The following is a 24,255-nucleotide window of genomic DNA, read 5'->3' as shown; positions in this document are numbered from 1 at the left end:
CCACACACACACCCACACATACATACTCTCACACAACTACACACACACATACACCCACACACACACACCCCCACATACACCCACACACACATACACACTCATACACACCCACACACACCTACACACACACATACACCCCCACACACACACACCCACTCATACACACCCACACACAACTACACACACACATACACCCACACACACACACAACCCCACACACCTACACACACACATACACCCACACACACCCCCACACACACACACCCCCACCCACACACACACACATACACCCACACCCACACACACACACCCACACATACACACCCATATACACCTAAACACACACACACACCTACACACACACACCCATACACCTATACACACACCTACACACACACACCTACACACACACCCACACACACACACACACCCACACACACACACACCCACACACACACACCTACACACACACACACACACACACACCTAGAGACACACACACACAACCACCCCCCCCCACACACACACCCACACACACACACACACCTAGACACACACATATCATACCCCCCACACACACACCCCCCCCACACGCACACCCCCACCCCCAGACGCACTCGCACACACTCACACACACACCTACACACACACCCATACACAAACACACCCCACACACACACCTACACACACACACACACACACACACACCCCACATTCCCGCCCCCCTGATACAAGCAGATTAGTTACGGGTCAGGAGACCCATTCAGCCAGTCTGAATACATCCATAAAGATCCAACACTTCCCCACCCACCCTCCCATTGCAACATCCGATTGTTCTTGAAACAACCCCAGAGTTTCCGCCTCCACTGCTCTGCCCAGGGGCTCACTGCTTGCGTGAAGAACTTCCTCTGATACGAGTCGTAAATCTGCCTCTTACTAGTTTGAACCTGTAACTCTGCATCCCCTTTGGCAATTTAACTTAAATGACCTTTTTCCGAGCTGTTTGCGACCTTGAATACCTCGGTAAGATCATCCCTCCGCTGCCTCCTTTCAAGGCTCGCGTTTCTCCAGCTTGTTGGCCTCGTCCCCAGTCAGACGAAAGTGCACCAGGACAGAACGAGAAGGACACAATCAGGAGAGAGGGGGGCATTGTGCCTGATGTTCCCTTCGCCATCCACAGGCACCATTGGCGGAGGCTGGCAAGGGCACTGTTGCTCAAGACCTCGCTTTCCTGTTTTGTTTTCCTTTTCTGATTCGTGAAACACCACAGCGACACCAGACCACCTCGCCCCAGGACAGGGAACGTGGGCAGCCTAATCATCCGCAGGGAGGCCATCAGTGAGAAGCAGAGACCCGTTCTCCACTGACGCCCCCATGCACGGGCAAAGGAGCGAGCCGGGATTAGGGGTATGAACCCCAACTGAACATTCCCGTCATTGGCCAACGGTGGTGCTCCATTGCCGCCTCCAACTGAGGCCGGCTAACTTAGCGTGGATCAGGGCTCAGGCCTAGGGCCTTCCTCGTTTGCATGGCTCTGTGACACTACAACCAGCGGTTGGGGGAATTCAAATTCAGTTAATGAAATAAATCTGGAATGAAAAAAAGCTGGCGTCAGTGATGGTGATCAGGAGATTACCGGATTGTCGGAAATACCCAACTGGTTCATCAGTATCCCTCGATATCACCTAAGCACCTCGAGTCTCATCGCCGAGAGCGTGCAGAAATTAAACGCAGGCAGCGGAAAGACCTCAACGACTATCTGTCCCACCTGTGACAGGGACTGTGCCTCTCGTATTGGTCTGTTCAGCCACCTAAGGACTCATTTTAAGAGGGGAAGCAAATCTTCCTCGATTCCGAGAGACTGCCTATGATGATTCAGGGAAGGAAATCTGCCGCCCTTACCCGGTCTGGCCTATATGTGACTCCAGACCCACAGCAACGTGGTTGATTCCTAACTGCCCCTCCTGAAATGGCCCAGCGAACCACTCAGTTGTAACAAAAGTAGCACAACAGAAGGTGGCTCACCACTTCTCGAGGGCAACTGGGGATGGGCACGAGGTTGATTCCTGAGATGAAGGAAGGGGTTGGCTTATGAAGAAAGGTTAAGCAGGTTGGGCCTATACTCAATGAAGTTTAGAAAAACTGAGAGATGATCTTATCGAAACATATAAGATACTGAGGGGGCTCAACAGGGTAGAGGCAGAGAGGATGTTTCCCCTCGTGGGGGAATCTAGAACTAGGGGGCATAGTTTCAGAATAAGGGGTCGCCCATTTAGAACTGAGATGAGGAGAAATTTCTTCTCTTGAGGATCGAGAATCTGTGAAAATCTCTGCCCCAGAGAGCTGTGGAGGCTGGGTCATTAAATATATTTAAGGTGGAGATAGACAGATTTTTGAACATTACGGGAGTGAAGGGTTATGGGGAGCGGGCGGGGAAGTGGAGCTGAGCCCAAGATCAGATCAGCCATGGTCTTATTGAATGGCAGAGCAGGCTCGAGGGGCCAAATGGCCTACTCCTGCTCCTATTTCTTAAGATCTTATGTTCTAATAAATGCCGGCCCTGCCAACGATGCCCACATCCCGTGAACTAATTTTAAAAACCGTGCTGCTGGGATCACAACGGCTCACTCAAAGCGTCGGTATAGCAACAGGCTCCATTTTGAATCTGTTGATTAGGCCCAATGGTGCCAGCCGGGGCTCAGATGGCCGTGAGCTGGAGCGGATGGAACCCAAGCTGGAAAGCAACTTGTAGGTTAACTTGAACAGGATATTTTTCTCACGGACTGAGGGACGCGTCAGCATAACAGCCCCCCGAGTCTCCGCCCCACCCTCACTGCCGCTCGTGTCAGCAAACAAAACAAAAGAGGAGCTTAAGTCTGGGCAATAAAAAAAGTGGATGGTCCCGAGTCCAGAGGCTGCCTGCTAGCTCTCTGTGCAGCTGCATCTCCCAACAGGGTGTTGTAGAGAATAACCGACACACGACCTAGATAACCAGCCTCCTGGGCAACTGATGAAAGCCTCTTGGCCATCGGGAGGTGGTGGGAGAGGATGTTATTGCTGCACTCATTCAGAACCCTCAGTACGGGCCGCAGAGAAAGGATACACATGCTCTGAAAACTTAACTTGAATTGATGTTGATTATAATTTCATTTATTCCACGCAAAAAAACAAACACATTTTGTCTTTGCCAAACAAAACCAACATTTGCTTCATGCGGGACAGAATTGTATTGGCTATGTTGTGGGAGCTTTTGTCTTGTCTGTCTTATTTTCTCCGACGTGCTACATGCGGAGGGATATGTGGGTCTTTGAGAGAATGACCTTGTGTACATGCGGTGAGGGCTTTTAGAAAAAACATAGAAAATAGGTGCAAGAGTAGGCCATTCGACCCTTCGAGCCTGCACCACTATTCAGTGAGTTCATGGCTGAACATGCAACTTCAGTACCCCATTCCTGCTTTCTCGCCCTTGATTCCCCCTAGTAGTAATAGAAAAATTTTATTTTGCTCCACATTGACCTGTAACTTGTGTCGTAGAATGCCTCGGGGGGCGGGGCGGGGGGGGGGTGCAGAGGGAGGGAGGGAGGGTTTGGGCACCGAGTGCCGGGTCTAGGCCTGGAGGAGGCTCGAGTGGCCGTATGGCCTACTCCTCCTATTTCCTATACTATCAAAGACCCCCGATAACGGTTGCCCAATCAGATCAGAGAAACAGCTCACTTATATCTCAAATGTATTTTGGCCCCATGTTCTTGTCCATTTTATCGGCGCGCTCACTGGGCGAGAGTTCTGGTTTGAGGACTGTGTGGCATCTCCAGGTTGCCATGCCCATGATTCGAAATGCGAGGGTATACATATCAATGAAGGATGGACCGGCTGGGCCTCATTTCTCTTGAAAATAGAAGGCTGAGGGGTGACCTAATAGAGGTCTTTAAAATGATGAAAGGTTTTGAGAGAGTGGATACAGAGAGAGTGTTTCCACTTGTGGGGAAGAGCATAACTAGAGGCCATCAATATAAGATAGTCACCAAGAAACCCAATCGGGAATTCAGAAGAAACTTCTTTACCCAGAGAGCGGAGAGAATGTGGAACTCTCTACCACGGGGAGTGACTGAGGCGAATAGTATCGAAGCATTTAAGGGGAGGATGGATAAACACATGAAGGAGAAGGGAATAGAGGGTTATGCTGATAGATTTAGATGAGGAAAGACGGGAGGAGGATCGAGTGGAGCATAAACGCCGGCATGGACTGGTTGGGCCGAATGGCCTGTTTCTGTGTCGTATATCCGTGTAATCCGATGTGAAACATGACTGTGGGATCCAAGTTGGGTTGCCAACCCTCCAGGATTGCCCCGGAGTCTCGAGGAATGACACATCAATCTCCAGGGCACCGCAGTGAGCAAAACCAGGAGAAAGATCGTGGGGGCAGTTCAAATAAATAGGCCATTTTGTTTTTCATTTTCTTTGAACATTTCCCATTTATTCGTTTTAGAAATATTGAAGATATGGGGTGGGGGGGGGCTGCTTTTTTGACTGGGGTGGGACAGTTACTGGTCAACTTCCAGGAATAAGAACATAAGAAATAGGAGCAGGAGTAGGCCATACGGCCCCTCGAGCCTGCTCCGCCATTCAATAAGATCATGGCTGATCCGATCATGGACTCAGCTCCACTTCCCTGCCCGCTCCCCATAACCCCTTATCCCCTTATCGTTCAAGAAACTGTCTATTTCCGTTTTAAATTTATTCAATGTCCCAGTTTGCACAGCTCTCTGAGGCAGTGAATTCCACAGATTTACAACCCTCTGAGAGAAGAAATTTCTCCTCATCTCTGTTTTAAATGGGCGGCCCCTTATTCCAAGATCATGCCCTCTAGTTCTAGTCTCCCCCATCAGTGGAAACATCCTCTCTGCATCCACCCTGTCGAGCCCCCTCATAATCTTATACGTTTCGATAAGATCACCTCTCATTCTTCTGAATTCCAATGAGTAGAGGCCCAACCTACTCAACCTTTCCTCATAAGTCAACCTCCTCATCCCCGGAATCAACCCTAGTGAACCTTCTCTGAACTGCCTCCAAAGCAAGTATATCCTTTCGTAAATATGGAAACCAAAACTGCACGCAGTATTCCAGGTGTGGCCTCACCAATACCCTGTATAGCTGTAGCAAGACTTCCCTGCTTTTATACTCTACCCCCTTCGCAATAAAGGCCAAGATACCATTGGCCTTCCTGATCACCTGCTGTACCTGCATACTATCCTGGCAACCTTGGATCCAAGCACCCGGCCTGGACCATGCCTCCCACTGGCTGTTGCTCTGCGAGGTGGCCCCTGTCGTGTATCTGCTTCACGGGTTCTTTGCTCAAGAATTCACGACTACACATTTGCTGCAAAGAACTCATTGGTTTATTGGCAACACTCCTCGTGGGAGAATCTAGAACGAGGGGGCATAGTCTCAGAATAAGGAACCGCCCATTTAAAACGGAGATGAGGAGGAATTTCTTCTCTCAGAGAGTTGTGAATCTTTGGAATTCTCTGTCCCAGAGAGCTGCGGAGGCTGGGTCATTGAATATATTCAAAGCGGAGATAGGCACTGTAGTGTTTGTCCAGTTTCCCCTTAAATACATCGATACTATTCGCCTCAACCACTCCCCGTGGCAGCGAGTCCCACATTCTCACCACGCTCTGGGTAAAGAAGTTTCTCCTGACTTCCTTATCGGATTTATTCATGAGTAACTTATATTTATGTGTTCGTATGGATTGCTCCGTGGTAAAGTTCACAAGAGTCACATGTGGAATTTGTTGAGAGTATGTGTTAGATCTGCCTAACCTACATGGTCTGTCATAGAATCATAGAAATTTACAGCACGGAAGGAGGATATTTCGGCCCATTGTGTCCGCGCCGGCCAACAAGAGGCTATCCAGCCTAATCCCACTTTCCAGCTCTAAGTCCGTAACCACTTCAAGTGCATATCCAAGTACTTTTTAAATGTGGTGAGTGTTTCTGCCTCTACCACCCTTTCAGGCAGTGAGTTCCAGACCCCCACCACCCTCTGGGTGAAGAAATTTCCTCTCAAACCCCCTCTAAACCGCCGACCAATTATTTTAAATCTATGCCCCCTGGTTGTTGACCCCTCTGCTAAGGGAAATAGGCCCTTTCAATCCACTTTATCTAGGCCCCTCATAATTTTATACACCTCAATGAGGTCTCTCCTCTGTCTTCAGGCTATGAAGTGTCAATCCATTAATATTTTCTCAAGGTCACCCCCCCCCCAACCTTCTCCTCTCGAGAGCCCTGATTGTGTTGATGTTAATCACTGCCTGTCCCACCCAGAGACATGTTTGAGCAATGTAGGGGGCCCACCAATTTCCAATCTGCCCCATAGATGTCTCCCCGGGACCACTAATCCCCACCCCCATCCTCCCCTCCTTCTACAAGAGTGGGCTGCATCCCTAGCTTTTGTTTTTCAAGTTGGGTGTCCCAGTACTAGCCAGCAGACCCAGCCCAAAGCTCTGGTCTATTCATTGTGCAAACTAACCGAACAAAGTCTCGCCCCGTAGTCCTTCCAGCGCTCAACGTACCCCGCCATTTTTGGAAGAACTGGACGATGAGTTTATTATTTTTAAAAAAAAGGATAAACGGCTCAGAAATTCCATGGAGGTTTTCCTGTGTCTGCTGCAGTAACCGGCCGGTGACCTCTCCCCAGACACGGGTGCACCAGGCCACCTCGCTGGGGCTGTGCTGAGGTTACCGTGGGAGAATGGCAGAATCCCACGTGGAATTTCTGGGCCCAATTCTTTCTTTATTCTCCTCTGAGTTTTTTTAAACCCCCCCCCGCCCGCTTCTTTCCTGACGATGGCGACCCCTCACTGGGGGGGTTAGGGTTCGGGGGGGGGGGGTTGTTCCACAAGCATCGGCAGCCCTCCAGCGCCTCATCCCGCCCCACCCCTCCCCCCCCACCCCCCACCCCAGACCATTCTTCAGGTCACGCAATTCAGCCAGTCAATGGTGGTTGGCCCTTCAACCATGGAGTCAATGTGGAGGGGTCAGGGGTCAGGATGCCCTCCAATTGATTGCGACACAGGTCACACCCAGATGAGAAAGCAAAGTGATGGGGCGTAAAATGAGTTGTGTTCATTCTGACGCAATAATAAGCTAACTCTAGGAATATATAAATGTGTGGTGGTCCAACAGGGAGCCATTCGTGGTAGTCTCACAGTCTTTTGGCATTAAGAGTAGGTTAACAGCTAAGATTTCTGCCTCCTTAATGACTCCTATCTACCTATTAATATCCACAAAAGCATTTAAGAGTTGACTTTAATTATATGCATCTATTATAACTGCTGTGCCTGGGTTATTGTGCTTTAATCAGACACCTCTGAATGCCTAATGAATCTGTGTGGGCTGCTTTCCCTACTGTTCAAAGGCTTAACAGGACAGCGCTTGCTGTAGCTGTGATACCTGCACTGCAATTTATGCTAATGGCCTTTATAAGTATGTGTGTGTGAGTCAGCATAGACGCACAGGAAGCCATTTCTGTATTGTACCAATTAAAAGTCGGAAGGGAGGGTAAGGGAGTTTTTTGTTGAAAATAGTCGAGAGACGCACACACAATAAAAATGAAATCCTTTGGTCACACTGGTGGACTGATGTATGGCGCGGCCTTGTCCGAAGTATATCCCCTCACGGAGAAGTCTTGGATCTTTGACAGGACGTCTGGAGGGAGAAGAGGCAGAAATGGAGACAACAAGGGACTTCCCTTCACTGAAGGCGGAGAGGGTTTAGAATCGCACAGCACAGAAGGCGGCCATTTGGCTCTCTGCAAGAGCTGTCCAATTTAGTCCCACACCCCCATATCCCTGAAAAATTAGTCCCCTTCAAGTACGCGTCCAATTGCCCTTTGAAAGGTTTAACTCAACGACTTGGCAGCGGACCCTACCACACCAGATGCCCTCAGGTTCTCTGCAACCTTGCTGTTGTGTTGAAAGGTTTCGGGCAGTTCTTTCCTGTGTGATTACAGAGCTTACTCTTGTTGTGACAGGTACAATGTAACACAGCTTGTGATGAACTAATACCAAGTGATTCTACAGCCAAACATTAATACAGCCCCCCGCCCCCCCCCCCCCACCCTCCCCCACTCACCCAAGAACTTTAATGTGCAATGGAGTTTCCACCAGATGAAACTAAATAATAATGGTGCGGAATTGGTCTACAGTGTACAACGACGCGGGGCCAATGGTAGACAACCTGCCTTGCCCCCCCCCACCCAGTCTGTCTCAACATTACACAACCAGTGGGGGATGGGAGGCATTAGTGATGTGTGGCAGTCACTGAAGCAGTGTGGGGTATGTACAGGTCGGGTGACCGAATTCTATTGGATGGCATAGTGTAATGGCTAATGAAAGGCTTTGATAGGGTAGACGTGGACAAGGTGATTCCACTTGTGGGGGGAGGGGAAAATACCAGAACAGGGGGTCATATAAATATAGCCATGAATAAATCCAATGGGGAATTCAGGATAAACATCTTTACCCCAGAGAGCGGTGAGAATGTGGAACTCGCTCCCACAGGGAGGGGTTGAGGAGAATAGTATCGATGCATTTAAGGGGAGGCTGGATAACCACACGAGGGAGAGAGGAATGGAAGGATATGCCAATAGGGATGGGAGGAGACAGGTGTGGAGCATAAATCCCGACAGGACCAGTGGGCCCAGTGACCTGTTTCTGTGCTGCAGACTCAATGTAACACGACGCTTCTGTTTCTGAGTTCAGATCCCTCCGTGGGTGAATTATTAAATTCAGTAAACCTGACAATTCACTGTCTGTGGGGCGACGGGGGGGGGGGGAATGACCATGTGAGCTGCTAGATTATTCTAGAAGCCTAAGTGGGTCTAGCTTACACGTGACTTCAGTCCCACATTGGGATTACATCGGACATACGGCGCAGAAACAGGCCATTCGGCCCAACCAGTCCATGCCGGTGTTTATGCTCCACTCGAGCCTCCTCCCGTCTTTCCTCATCTAAATCTATCAGCATAACCCTCTATTCCCTTCTCCCTCATATGTTTGTCCAGCCTCCCCTTAAATGCATCGATACTATTCGCCTCAACCACTCCCTGTGGTAGTGAGTTCCACATTCTCACCACTCTCTGGGTAAAGAACTTCCTTCTGAATTCCTTATTGGATTTCTTGGTGACAATCTTATATTATGTGTTTGACTCTTAATGACCTCCCAAGCCATTGAGCTGAAGAAAGCCCTTCACCACCTTCTCAGGGCAACTAGAGATGGCAATAAGTGATCCCCATCTAAAGATCAGATACACAGCCGCTGCGATCTCGCGGCACAAGGAACGCCAGGGTGGATAGTTGACTGATACCAATGTTGTTTTTTGGCAGAACTATTGCCATACAGTATTGGCAGGAACATCGAAGGGAAAGTGTTGTCCACTTGAACTCCCGCCCCGGAGCCATAAATATGGAATGAGATTCCTGTAGGCTTGCACTGGAGTGTCACTGACTCAGGGCAGTCTGGTGTGGGCAGCACAACCATTTCACGATGATGTAAACCGTTGTGCGCCAGTAACATCACCTCAGCGGGAGTTCCACGCCACATGTCTGCTGAGTGTGTGAATACAAGATCGAGGGCTTGTGGGAAATGTATCGTGACGTGGGCAGGAGGGCGAGGCAGGCATTGCAACGCGACAGAGCAGGAATAGAACGAGCAGGGTGGACACCGTTAAGAGTGTCGTGTCTTTTTAATGACCCGATCATAAACAACTTCAACTCAGATTGTTTACCAGCAGTGTGGTGACATTTTTAAAGAGGCTTGTCATTTGTTGGTTGGTTGGAGGGTGGGCTGGGGCAGGAGGAGGAGCAGGCCCCATTTCTGGAATAGCCTCACGTGTAATGTATTTGCTTCATGGGGTTTTTGCTTAAGAATTCATAGCAACACATTGCTATTAAGAACTAGTTGGTTTATTAACAAAGGTTTAACAATCACACGACACATTACCAGTTCATCCACTAGGCTCACAGCTGCATACCTCATCGTGGTTGACGTTCATCCACTAGGCTCACAGCTGCATACCTCATCGTGGTTGACCTAGACCCAACTGACTGGGGTCTTATTGAGTCTTGTGAACATCACGTGACTGGCTAAGCCACTCGCAATGCAACAGCTCCACAACTATTTTAAGTTGAAACATTAATACAAGTGCCCCCTGATTAAAGGGGCACCAAAACCGTCAAACTTAAAACAAATTAAACTTTAGACATTAAGGATTAAATTAAAATTCTGTTCCCGGGGGTAATGATGCACTCCAGTCCCTCCAGCGCCCACCTCTCGCGGAAGGCCGCGAGCGTACCGGTGGACACCGTGTGCTCCATCTCCAGGGACACCCTGACTCGGATGTAACCGCGGAAGAGAGGCAGGCAGTCGGGCTGAACGACCCCCTCGACCGCCCGCTGCCTGGACCGGTTGATGGCCCCCTTGGCCGTGCCCAGGAGCAGTCCTACGAGGAGGCCCTCGGACCTACCCGCTCCCCTCCGCACAGGGTGCCCAAAGATCAGGAGTGTGGGACTGAAGTGCAGCCAGAAATTGAGGAGCAGCCCCTTCAAATATTGTCAAAGTATGCTCACAGGTGCATACATCACAACAAGGTTCCTGTGAAAAGTGTGACAGCCCTTCAAGATACCTAAGTATCCTCAGGAATAAGTACAGGCTACGGAGCAATGATGTCACGCTGTACAATCGAACGGTCTCAGCAATGAGATAATTGCCGGCGATTTCAACAAGGTGATGAGAGTGTTTGAAATAAAATGGTATACGTCTCGCGATTTATTTTCTGGGGCGGTGGGGAGTACTCTGTGACAGCTGGTACAGTAAAACCTGTCCGAATGGTCACCTTGATTAAAGTCGCCTGTCTTAAGCAGCCAGTTCTTCTCAGAACCAACAGATTTCTAATTTAATTAAATAGGGTCTGCACCTGGATTAAACAGCCACCTGCTAACGTGGCCACAACCACTGGTAAAAATGACAGGTAAGCAATGTAAATAAATTGGAACCTGCATCTTAGAGATTAACTTGCCATCCCTGATACGCAGTCAGGTTCTCGGTCCTTGGGGGTTGGGCATAAGGACATTATCTTCTCGATTATTCCCCCCCCCCCCCCCCCCCCCCCACCTGGGACTCCCCAGCCACCTGTCTCGAGCAACCACGTTGGTTCACATCCAAAGGTGACCGTTTAATACAGGTGTCACTGTAATCTGATTGGGAGCTTCCTTCACCATTACTCATTCACTCCACATTTAGCGCTAATGAGGTGGCCTGGGTTTGTGCGGGCCAGGGTGTGGGGTGGGGTTGGGTCAGGTCCCAATTCTAACCCAAGGCAGGATTCAGCCATTATTTGCAAATTTGCCACTTCCGATCGCATTGACCTTCACAGCCGGCATTCAGGTGGAAGGGGTAATGGAACCAATTCTGGCCATTGGGTAAATGCTCGTTCCCACCCCGCCCCCACCTCCTTTAGTGAGGTCATCATTAACACCACGAGCAATGACCAAATTCAGAAAGTTCTCCTGACCTTTGAACCAAGGCAGTTTAGGAGTGGCATAGCCAAGTTGTAGCGCAGAGATAGTCTGAGGGTAGGAAGGAGTGCTTCTGGAAGTTTCTCAATCAGTTATCTTGGGGGCGGGACAACTTGAGATGCTGTCTTGCAAGAATTAGCATATATTTACACAGCAGAACATGGATGTGGTTATTAGAGATGTGACGAAAGGTTGGGATGTCCCATGTTGCTTGGTTATCACTTCATTCCAAGGTAGCCATTTTGGGATTGGCCCGTTTTATTTCTTCTCCTCTTCCCCCCCCCCACCCCCCCACTCAAAAAGATTGGGTTAGCTCATCACAATTTTCACATTGAGAGAATTTCCTTGTGTCAGGCACCACCATGAACTGACGCACTAATCGTTCGGTTTGGGCAGATATTCAGATATTTTAATTGTAACCGTATTTCTAATTGCCAAGTTCAGTGACTAAGACCAAACATTTTAAATTCTGAGAAGCACAGCGCTCCATCTTAAACCCACGTTAGAAATTTGGAGTCCTGGGGGACATAGCTCCAGATGCCAACTGCACACGCTCCCTCCCCCCAGCCGCCCCAGGGGTCTTGGTCTCTTGCAGTGAGGTGACTCTCTTTGCCGTTTCCCTCACGTCAACCACATTGACATATGGCATCGTCAACTGGAGCCGCTCATTGCGCAAGAAGGAGAGAGGCAACGTAACCTCGTTGGGACTGTCAGAGGTGGAGTTTAAAGAGAAGGGGGGCCTGTTCCTCATCGGGATTTCAAGGTTCCACTTGTTTGGCATCCGGTGGCAGAACCTGGCACGTTGGTCACGGAATAAACAACCTCCCAAGACTGGGTCTCCTGAGATAGCAATCCTGAAGCCTTTTGAACATCTCTAATTACTATAAGTGTTCATGTAGTGTCACTGAGGAGAAGATGGGGATGAACTTAGTCTCTGTCGACAGCGAATGACCCCCAGCCAGTTTTTCTTTCCCATTGAGCTCAGTTTAGAAGAGAACCAGGGCAGCGGGGCGATGTAAACTCGGGCTGCCGATTCACGATCGCCCATTTTGAGCTTTGGTCGAAGACTAGTTTCACTCCCAATGTCTTCAGTGCACTATAAAGGATAGTACTTTGGAATAATAATTTCCCCCCACCTCTCACATTCCCACTCCCCCACAGATTATTCCTCCCGAGGGCCATTGGTATTTTATTGTCCCAACGTGCCCTCCCAGAGGGTGGAACAGCTGCAGAGAGGTTGAGAACTTTAGCCCAGCCCTCATCCAAAATTACCTGTTTCCTCACAAGACTGTGCTAGAAATTGTCGAGTCTCTTTCTGTGTGTTAGATCCTGACATATTGTTCACTGTAGCTGCCATTTATTAACCTGCTGTGCGGTAGAACTCTTAGCTCCTTTGTAGTTTGCATGGGATGTTGAATGCTATCTCAACACGGCCTGATCTAGAGATTGTTATTTCTGCATGAGTGTCAGATCTGATGTGACAAAAGGGTAACTCTGGGCGCCTACAGTCTCTTGTGTTGGATGAGTGTGTGTGTGTGTGGGGGGGGGTCGGCCTCCGAGCTTCCTAGCGGTTAGTTAACGGGCTGACTATCCTCTCCGTAAGTACCGCTGTTGTCTTATCGCATGGCCTTGGATTGAGTGTTTTAGAGAATTGGGCCTTAGGCTGTTGTAGTTGTTTGGCTTTTTAATCTGTGCATGCTCATACCCAGCTTTATTCTCTGCACACCAGTCCTGAATAGCTACAGTGCTCAACCGAATTATGGCACCCCTGCTTCTCCGGCAGGCTCCAACGCAGCCCGTCCTGGTGGATTCCCCGGTGCTAACAGTCCAGGCCCAGTTGCTGACATCTATGGTACGGCCAGCCAGGACTCCGGTGTCGGTAACTACATGAGTGCCACCAGTCCACAACCTGGCTCTGGCTTTGGACACAGCATTGGGGTAAGTGAGCTTTCCATTCACCCATTTCCTCTCTCTCTTGTTTACCTCCATTTCCCTCCCACCCTCCCTCCTCACCTTCCCCTTCCCCCCCCACTCCGCCATTCTCTCTCTCTCTCTCTATCTGTCTCTTTCACCTCACCCCCCCCATCCCCGCTCCCAATTTTCCGCCCTTGCCTAATACAAGCATTTTGTCTGAAACTAAAACAGTACAGTTAAGACTAAAAGAGCTAAGAGACAACGCAGCCATAACCTCTGACCAAGGCTAATGCTTTTTTTTTAATTTGTTGAGTCGATATTTTTCATCAGCCCACGTCCTTAACTTGCCCAATGTCGGAGCCGTGCGGCTTATCTGAGAACTTGCCAAAATAAAAACTTCAGGTTTAAATCTGAAGACTGAAGAGTTAACGATCTGGTGTAAGGCCATTAATGGGGGGAGGAAACCCACCCCTCGCCCCGCCTCAAGTTTTCTGAATGAGCGAAACGCAAACGTATCCTCAAATATCGGTAAAACGCCAATTTTAAATTTGTCGGGCGCCAATTCCTCCGCCGATTGTTCCTCCCCGCCCACCGTTTGCCAATTGCCGCCGCTCAATTATCCTTCACCGTCGGTGCCTTTCGGAACGAAAGCGAGTTTCTCCATCTCGCTCGTAGCAAGGTCAGAGGTCGGGCTGGTTTTCATCTGGAGTGTGTTATCTGTGTCTCCTAAGCAGCTGATGTTAAATTTTTTTCACTCTTGTTGGTTTAAAGCAGTAAATTTTAACGGAAATTGTTCATTTGAATGGGGGGGGGAAAAATGGGAATAATGCACTATTTTGAAGAAAACAAAGTATAAGCGATATATTTTCAGTGTGTGTGGATTTTAAAAGTTCCATTACGTACGTTTTGTCCTTCAGCTGTTAAGCCATGTAACGGTAATAATTTTCATATCCAAGGCACAGGCGTCCTGTACAGGTATATAACAGAATGTCCTCGAGGTACAGTTAGGGCACATCATCCTATTGTGGGTGTATCACAATGTCACACTCCAGAAGGTTCAGTAACTCTAATAATTAATACTGAATGTTTGTTGTTTAACTTGCAGTTTTTTTTAATTAAATGCATGGTTAGCATCATTTGCTTAAAGAAAGTGAAACAAAAATATTTCTGTCCATAAACCTGACGCCTGAATTTCAGCAGAAAATGAGGAGTTGAATGTGTCGCATGCAACAGGGCAAACGGTGTCCCAGATATCATGCGGGACAGGACCGGGGGAACATGAAACTTTGGACACGACAGGACCGGGGGAACGTTAAACGTTAAACGTTACACACAACAGGACTAGGGGATCATTAAGCGTTACACACAACAGGACTGGGGGAACGCTAAACGGTACACACAACTGGAATGGGGGAACGTTAAATATTACACATAACAGGACATGGGATATTAAACATATTTCATGCAACAAAACCAGGGACATTTTACTAGACAACAAGACTGGGGCATAATAAAAGTTACGTACATCAGGACGATACTTCTAACATTTTCCTTTCATTCACGGGACGTGGGCGTCACTGGCAAGGCCAGCATTTATTGCCCATCCCTAACTGCCCTTGAGAAGGCAACCGAGTAGCTTGCTCGGCCATTATATTTCGCATATCGGCCAGACCGTGTAAGGGCGGCAGATTTCCTTCGCTAAAGGGCATTAGTGAATCAGATGGGTTATTACGACAATCCGGTAGTTTCATGATAGTCACCATTATTGATACTAGCTTTTTATTACAGATTCATTTAATGAACTGGATTTAAATTCCCCAGCTGCCATGGTGGGATTTGAACTCATGTCTCTGGATTATTAGTTCGGGCTCTCTGGATTACTGGTCCAGTAACATGACCACGATGACACCGATCCCGACATGCAGTGGGATTGTATACCTGGGCAGATCCTATAGCTGACTTGTACTGCCTTTGGGTAGCCCGAGTGTCACTGCAGCCCTCAAATTGCAGCTCTACAATCACAGATAGTGACCAGGCCCCGACAAAATTAGAAATGCAGATATAGCCACAGTTCTCGACAACAATCCCAACACAGCACGGTTAGAGTTTGGGCCAAGTCCCTGTAATATTTCGTCAATGCAATTCGTCAAGTTTGAATTGGCCAAGGACAGAAATGCATTTGTTGCGTTTTCCTTAACGCTGATTTAATGGATGATACGATACTGTGTGCAGCATGTCTGGCTGGAAGATTGCCTTACTGATGATCCTAGTGGGCAGTGTTTGTGTTGGTCTGTGGAGGCTGTGATCATGTGTCTTCACCCAGAAATCTTTTCTGCCCTTGGCCCCGCTTTGATTTTGGTTTTTGGTGGTCGCTTGCTCCCACCGTTTCCGAGCCCTCTTCACCTCTCCTGAAGACGGTGACTCCTGTTGGGTTTGGTTCCACGAGGAGGTGGGGGGGGGGGGGGGGGGAGAGGAGCTTGAACGAACAAGTGACCGTTTTTTGCCCGTGAGTCTCGTTTATCCGCGAACATGGTCCTGTCCTCACTTGGTGTCACTTTCCAGCAGGAGTGAGTGAGACGTGATGGAAGAGCAGGAATCCTGGTTCGTTTTCTCTTTCCCAGGCCCCGGGGTTTCTGAGCCGCACTGCCCCACCACATCCTCCCCCGCCCTTTATTGTCCCCACCAACTGAGGGCCTCTGATTCCAATCCCTTTAACTTCTCCCTACATCTTTCTGCGTCCACACTGAATGTGGGAGTGTCCCGACCATTCAACCAGTACACAGAAGTACCTGTCTGGCCACCCCCAGGCCCCCTGCGACACCCTCCTTTCCCAGCTGGCCCAGTTGAGGCCTATCAAAACAGGCTTCTCGGAAGGAGCCTGAATGCGATTGCCAGTCAAGCATGAAGCTTTCCTGCTCCAGAGCCTGTTTCCTCTGCCAATAAGTCCCGCTATTTGTGGAATCATAGAAATAGACAACGTGGAAGGAGGCCATTTGGCCCATCGTGTCCGCGCCGGCCAACAACGAGCTACCCGGCCTAATCCCAATTTCTAGCTCTTGCTCCGTAGCCCTGCAGGTTACGGCACTTCAGGTGCACATCCAAGTCCTTTTTAAATGCGGTGAGGGTTTCTGCCTCTACCACCCTTTCAGGCAGTGAGTTCCAGACCCCCACCACCCTCTGGGTGAAAAGATTTCTCCTCAAATCCTCTAAACCTCCCACCAATTCCTTTAAATCTTTGCCATGTAAATCCACAACAAAGACTTCTCGGTGCCACATTCACACTCAGTCATCGTGTCGTTAGCTAACCTCTTCCCTTGCAACCTCAATCCTTGCTTCCCCCTCTGGTCCTCTCCCCTCACCACAATTATCTTTAAAATGATGCGAAGACTCTAAGTGACTCTCCCCAAGGTTTACAGAGAGGTAGCCTGAGCTGGGACTGTCAGGAGATGTTCAGATTTATTTTATAATTGTGGGTTTTTTTTTTTTGCTGCTAATAAGAACATAAGAAATAGGAGCAGGAGTAGACCCTACAGCCCCTCGAGCCTGCTCCGCCATTCAATAAGATCATGGCTGATCTACCTCAACTCCACTTTCCCGCCCGATCCCCATGCCCCTCAATTCCCCTCGAGTCCAAAAACCCAGCCATCTCAGCCTTGAATATACTCAACGACTCACCATCCACAGCCCTCTGGGGTAGAGAACTCTAAAGATTCACCACCCTCTGAGTGAAGAAACCCCTCCTCATCTCAGCCCTAAATGGCCGACCCCTTATCCTGAGACTGTGACCCCTGGTTCTAGACTCCCCAGACAGGGGGAAACAACCTCCCTGCATCTACCCTGTCAAGCCCGCGGTAGAATTTTAGACGTTTCAATGAGATCACCCTCTCATTCTTCTGAACTCCAGAGAGTATAGGGGCCCATTCTACTCCATTCTAATCCAGCCAATATAGACCAATCAAATGAAATGCTGTAGCTTTGGAGTTGAAACTTGCCTCATAACTGTATGTGTCTGTGTCAAGATGCTGTGCTCTAATATTAGATGTGTTGGCATGAACCCATAGTAATCTTGAGGGGAGGCTGTCACTCCTGGTGAGGTAACTCCTTGCAGAGGTCCAGTGTATCACACTCGGAGTCTGGTGGCACCACAGCCCTGAAAATATACCGTGGTGTAGCAGTGCGCCAAGACTTAGCGTGGTCACCCGAAATTCCTCTCTCTGCTATTTTAGCGGGCTTTAACCACTTCATTTTACAAGCCTTAAAACCAGCGCTGGAATAACGGAGAGTGGAACTTGAGACGAGTGCGCCGTTTGCTAGTATCCCTCTTGCCCCGTTTCAAGATCCATGCTTTCCAAACGCTGAACTTTGTGCCTCCTCTCGGGGCTGAGAAACAGCTCCGACCTGCACCCTCCCCAAACCTCCCCGGCCTCCCCCTCCCCCCCCCCCCCCCAAGAAATGGGCAGTTTTCTCCAATCTGCATATTTTCCAGGTCAGAAATTAATTTTCAATGTCCCCCAACTCCCATCTGTCGCCCGTCATGAGTTAACATACCAAAGCGTCTTGAGCTTCTCTGAAGCCTCAGTGGGCTAAGGGCGCTGCCCAGTTTGACACTGGGCCTCGGAGAGTAGGGAGGTCCATGCTCTGTCCTGGGTTCGGCCACTCTCGGCCGATGTGCCTGTGGAGGTGCTGCGCTTTATCCGAGTATTAGCCAGGGCTGCAGTCTCTGATTACTGCCCGGTGACCTCTTGCAGGGGCACACAGCGAGTGAGTCAGTATGGTGTCTCCACGATCAGTATGACCAACACTTGCTGTCCAGGAGGAATGGGCCTGCTGGACAAGCTGTGGAGGGTTCCTGGCTCCCGCCCCCAATCTGAGATGCCAACCAATGGGGAGGCGGGAATGATAGGCCCAGAGCAGAGCAGTAACAAAAACAATGTGTCCATCACCCGTGCCCATAGTCCATCAGTCTGCCCCTGCAACCAGGCCCAAAGGTGCCGATGGATTGAGTTCAGAAGATGTACAAGCCAGGATGAGTTCATCCAATCTGTAAAATCCGCAATTGCCAACGAGCCATGGGAATGCAAATTGGAAGGAAAGATCAGGACAGACTGGGGATTGACAGCCTCTCCCAACTGTAATGCAATGAAGAACCAGTCGATTCAAAGTACAATATGTTCCTGGCCCAGATCTCCAGTGCCATGTCTTCAACATACTTGTGAGCTTCAAGACATGATTTGTGTGTTATATATTTGTTGCTATTATTAATCCTTAAATGCAGAGGTTCAGGTCCCCAATAAGCAGAGGTTCAGGTCCCCAATAAGCAGAGGTGCAGGTCCCCAATATGCAGAGGTTCAGGTCCCCCCTATATAAAGAGTTGCATGTTTTTTCCATAAGAAGGTGCTTATATCAGAGGTGCTAATCCTTATATATATATTTATATAGTGAGGCGCTGGCCCTTAAATACACGCCTATCTGTAAAACAAAACAGTTCCATCTGTTATTCACCTTGATTATCGTGAGAAATCGTCTGTTTAAAACAATAGAATAATGCATTATGCAGCTGAACCAGCCGCACTCTCTGGATCGCAGAGTAATTGTGAATGAAGTGGGTGAAGGTGATCAGTGATGATAGTGACCAAGATGACGAGCTTGGGGGTAGAGTTCCATTTAAAAATAACACCCTTCCCCAACACTGGCCAAAAGGTCGCGTGCGTTGGGAGGGCGATGATTAAAATGAAAGGGAGACGCAATAACCATATTAATATGCACAAATTGGACAGTTGAAGCTTACAAACCCCGCGTCGATTCTTGCGGCTGTGTGTCAAGGCTTTCCTCATTCTTCAGGAAGTTGTTTGCAGGGCGATCAGTTAGGAGGAAAATGAAGATTGACTTTGATAACCCACCTGTTACTTGACCCAACACGGGGTCACATCCTTGTAGATAAGTCGTCACTTTTTTTTGGTTTTTGCAAGTTTTTTTTTTGGAAAAAGAGAAATGTTTCCTTGTTTGAATATGTATTGAGCACTGACAGACCTACTAACTGTACAATTTTAGGGACCGTTGATTGCGACAGCTTTTACAAACGGATACCATTGAAAGCAAACAGGTGGTTGGTTGGTTGCCGTCTCAGGTTTGAGGTATTACATATTATATATATATATATATTCTATTCCATTTCCTTCGCTTGCTTTTCCTAAGGTAGCTAACCCCTATTGACACACACATTTCCATGCTTTTCCTATACTCCTTTATTTATTTTACCACTCTTCCACTGCTCAAGTTGTTAATTGGTTTTGGGCGAAGATGTTTTCCTTATGGGCATCGAGTGGCACGGTGGGGTAGCGCTCTGTCCTTGCGCCCTCCGGGGCCTGGGTTTGAGTCGAGGCTGGACGGAAGGGGGCTGTAGATCGTTTCCTCTTCGGCTTGTACGGGGACCGAGAGCTGATGGCTTGAGCCGTCACGGGGCACATCCAAGACCGCAATGGTAACTGTAAGGTTGGCACGTATTGCCGCAAAAACCAATGGCTGGTGTGTGAGAAAAGGAAATCAGAGTGAGGTAATGGTGGGGAAGGGCTCCACTGACAGAAAAGATCCCATGGTGCTATCTCGAAGAAGGGGAGCAAAGGGGGGAGTTCTCCCCGGCGTCCTGTTCAATATTTATCCCTCAACCGAAAAACAGATTATCTGGTCATTACTTTGTTGATGCTGTGTGCAAATTAGCTGCCATGTTTCTCAACATTACGATGACCATGCTTCAAGAATACCTCATCTGCTATAAAGTGTTTTGGGACATCCTTAGGTTATGAGAAGCACTGCATTAATGCAAATTCGTTTGTTTTTCTTTGAATCACTACCTGTTTTGATCTCTATTTTCCTTTCTCTTAGTGCCTGGCACAAAAGTCAATTTTGTTATGTAAAACAGAAAATACGTTTCCAGTCATGCCGCTCTTTGTAGAAGATGCCGGGGGGTCCCCACAGTTGAGTGTCTGCGTGCACAATGTAGTCTTGTATTGAACCGCACAGACTTGGAAGGCCCCAGGTGTAATCCTTGGGGCAAGGCGAAAGGTCATCGCCAAGGCTAAAGGTCATCGCCACGGTTCAATAGGAGGGAGAAAACTGAGACGAGGAGGAATTTCTTCTCTCTGGGGGTTGTAAATCTGTGGAATTCTCTGCCCCAGTGAGCTGTGGAGGCTGGGTCATTGAATATATTTAAGGCGGAGATAGACAGATTTTTGAACCACAGGGGAGTGAAGGGTTATGGGCCGCGGGCAGGGAAGTGGAGTTGAGGCCAAGATCAGATCAGCCACGATCTTATTGAATGGCGGAGCAGGCTCGAGGGGCCGAATGGCCGACTCCTGCTCCTATTTCTTATGTTCTTATGGAAGATGAGAAATATAGTGACTATAAGTGACATAAAGATTGGGTTTTGAAAAGTCTGTGGGAAGATGGGGGGAGGTCAGGAGCTTTACGTAAGTTGAGTTGGAGGAGGAAGGGATGTGCAGGTTAGTGTATTTGAAGCCGAGGTGAATGAAGAGAGATCCTGAGCAGGATAAAGAGAGGACATTTCCGAGCACCAAATCTCATAGCAGAAAAAATAAACTCGAAGAAAGTTGAAGCTGGTGGTGATGGCGGGGGAGTGGAGGTTGTTCTGCACGAGTGGATCTCATTCAGGATGACAGATAGCTGCACTACAATTGGACTCCAGTACGAAAGCCAAATACTGCGGGTGCTGGAAATCTGAATTTAAAAACAAAAAAAATGCTGGAAATACTCAGCGGGTCAGGCAGCATCTGTGGAGAGAGAAGCAGAGCTAACGTTTCATGTTCTGACTGGCTTTTATGCAGGTTGCACGGTGTGAGGTAACCCCGGCAGAACCAATATTCGGACCTGTAGTGGACACATTTACTCTGTCCTTAGCTGGAACACTTTATCTACTATCCTGTTCCCCTGTGATGATGTATCTCCTTCCTGAGAGCATGCCCTCCTACAGTGACACAAGAGGAACCTGCAATCCTGCCTGCACTGGCTGCAGGAGGATGGTGTGACCTACGTCGCACAAATGACCCCAAATCGGCGAAACCATCACTGCTCGTTGCAACAGCGAATCCCTGCCTCTCCCACATCCCGGTGACGGTCGGGAAGCTGGGACTGACAAAGACATGTCCGCCACTTGTCGTCGTCTCCCGAATTGCTGCTGGCTCTCCACCCCCAAGGGTCCGCGCTTTCCTCCTCGTGCTCCGGGGAGGCTGCGTGACCAAGTGCAATCCGCCGCCGTCATCCACCAGGTTCAGCCCTTGCTTTCCAGTCGCGATCACGGGCAACCAGACTCCGGCAGCTCCAGAGCACCGATGGCACTGGCTGAGTGTCCCGCCATGGAAAGTAGCCGGTGCCCTCAACCGGCCCAGCTTTATCAGGGCTCCTATTTTTGCAGTCGAATTCATGCCCATTGCCCCCAATTTGAATCCCATATTTTAAAATGCTTCACAATTCTCGCTTCAAAGTCTTCATTTTGGAAGGAGGTGGAGAGTAAACCAGGTCTCGGGCGTGCTTTATGTCTCTTGTGTTTCCCCCCCCCCCCCGCAACCCTCTCCCGCACTTCTCCATTGGAGGAACTGACACCCTATTGCGTTTAACGGGAGACAGTATAAATGATTCAAACTCTGTCCCGCCAAAATATAACAAGGAGCTCGGAATAATGCCAGGAGATGACAGTGTACAAACACACGGAATCGTACAGCACAGAAGGAAGGCCAGTTGACCCGTCGTGCCTGTGCCAGCTCTTTGAAAGAGCGATCCGATTAAATGCATCCATCTGAAGTGCCACTCGACCTTATTTTAGCGGAGGTGTTGATCCAGTTATTTAAAAATGCCTCTGCTAAAGTAGGGGGCAGAAATTTAAAACCAATGCAATATAAGTTCATGCACGAGTGCCACGTGGTGTGATCTCAGGGCCATGGTGTCAATCCCTTTGGTTAAAAAGTCTGTGTGTATTCTAATAGAGCACATAACAAATGAATGATAGTTCAAAAATTGAAAATGTTAAAGCTATTTGAATAATGAAAGCACTATGCGTAGTAAATTAAAGTATATTTGCCACTTATTTGTAAAGTCCGTGTGCCTTATAGTCTCGTTTGAGGCATGTAAAGGTGGACATTGCAGACAGACAGACAGGAAAGCATCGTGGTGTTGTGGCAGCAATCAGGGGAGAGAAGCATGAGAGAGATGTCTTGCAGTGGTCCATGCCCGTGATTGCCCGTGTGCCACACTGGAGGTCCCAGCCACACCACTGGGGCAAAGACGATGAGATGCAATAAGATGCTCTGCTCATCGCCACCCCCCCCCCCCTCTCACGGAGCCAGAAGGACATGGTCAACCCCAAGCTGAACGTGTGCACCAGCCTTGTGGCTGGTTACTGGCACGGCGCAGGGAGAATGTTGCCGAATATGTTGGGTGAGGGTGTTCGAAGGGGAGGGAACTTTAGCTACAAAGTATTAGATGAGAGATACAAGAGGAGCAACGACACCTTATGGCTGAGAGGGAGGAGGTCAGGAATTTGGACAGGGGGAGAATGTCATTGAAATGTATTTGCTTCATGGGTTCTTGCTTAAGAATTCGTAGCAACACATTGCTAGTAAGAACTAGTTGGTTTATTAGCAAAGGTTTAACAATCACACGGCACATTACCAGTTCATCCACTAGGCTCACAACTGCATACCTCATCGTGGATGACCGAGACCCGACTGGCTGGGGTTTTATTGAGTCTTGTGAACATCACGTGACTGGCTAAGCCACTCACAACTCAACAGCTCCACAACTATTTTAAACAGAACTTTCAATCAAGTGCCCCCTTTTTGTAAGGGCACTAGAACCCATAAATTTTAAAATTAACTGGGAACTTTGCCAATCAAATTAAAATTTGGTTGCCGGGGGTGATGATGCACTCCAGTCCCTCCGACGCCCACCTCTCACCGGTGGACACCGCATGTTCCATCTCCAGGGACACGCTGGCTCGAATGTAGCCGCGGAAGCGAGGCAGGCCGTCGCAACAGTTCTACAACTATTTTGTTGTACTCTGTAAAACATAAATCGTAAACTCAAATGCCCTCTGATTAAAGGGAAGAGGGGCGGCAATAATCAGAAACTTTCAAACAAGTGCCCTTTTTTTTTTGTTTTTCTTTTGAGGGCACCAAAACACAAATTATACAAGTGCCCCCTGGCTAAAAGGAGGGGAGGCCACTAAAACCGGCACAATAAACAAATTAAATTTTGGACATCAACTCAATTCAAATCAAAATTTGGTTGCCGGGGGTGATGATGCACTCCGGTCCCTCCGGTGCCCACCTCTCGCGAAAGGCCGCGAGCGTACCGGTGGACACCGCGTGCTCCATCTCCAGGGATACCCTGGCTCGAATATAGCTGTGGAAGAGAGGCAGGCCATCGCAACAGCTCTACAAACCTGTGAGCATACTCATAGGTGCATTCATTACAGTCAGAGACTTTTGGGCGGGGGGGGGGGGGAAGTCACAAACTTGGGCTGGGGGGGGGGAGGGAGGTGGGGGCAGGAACCTGTTTGGGGTGAGAGAAGGTCTTAACCCGTGATAGTGAGCCCTGTCTGTTCCAAGTGAACTCTGCTCTGACTGGAGTCGGCAGTCAGACTGGCTCGAATTGCACTTTGCAAAGAGAAACTGCTGGGTGTGCCTTATCCTCCAAGGGGACCAATCAGTAATCAGGACTTGTCATCAAGGGGGCCCAGTCAGAGCATTAGGTG

At 48.9% G+C, this 24,255-nt stretch overlaps 1 protein-coding gene across 1 annotated transcript in view; it reads left to right on the top strand.

The window, feature by feature from the left end:
- Positions 1–24,255, top strand: part of msi2b (musashi RNA-binding protein 2b) — a 621,264-nt gene that overhangs the window by 584,647 nt on the left and 12,362 nt on the right. The window contains exons 15-16 of the mRNA XM_070856987.1: positions 13,360–13,514; positions 19,542–19,624. Coding sequence (XP_070713088.1) covers positions 13,360–13,514; positions 19,542–19,583 — 197 coding nt within the window. The 3' untranslated portion in view covers positions 19,584–19,624. The remainder of the gene's footprint in view (positions 1–13,359; positions 13,515–19,541; positions 19,625–24,255) is intronic.

Source organism: Pristiophorus japonicus, chromosome 16 (assembly GCF_044704955.1).
Source record: "Pristiophorus japonicus isolate sPriJap1 chromosome 16, sPriJap1.hap1, whole genome shotgun sequence".
Taxonomy (NCBI): domain Eukaryota; kingdom Metazoa; phylum Chordata; class Chondrichthyes; family Pristiophoridae; genus Pristiophorus; species Pristiophorus japonicus.
The sequence above is the reverse complement of the archived record's forward strand: the minus strand, read 5'-3'. Positions and strand labels throughout refer to the sequence as shown.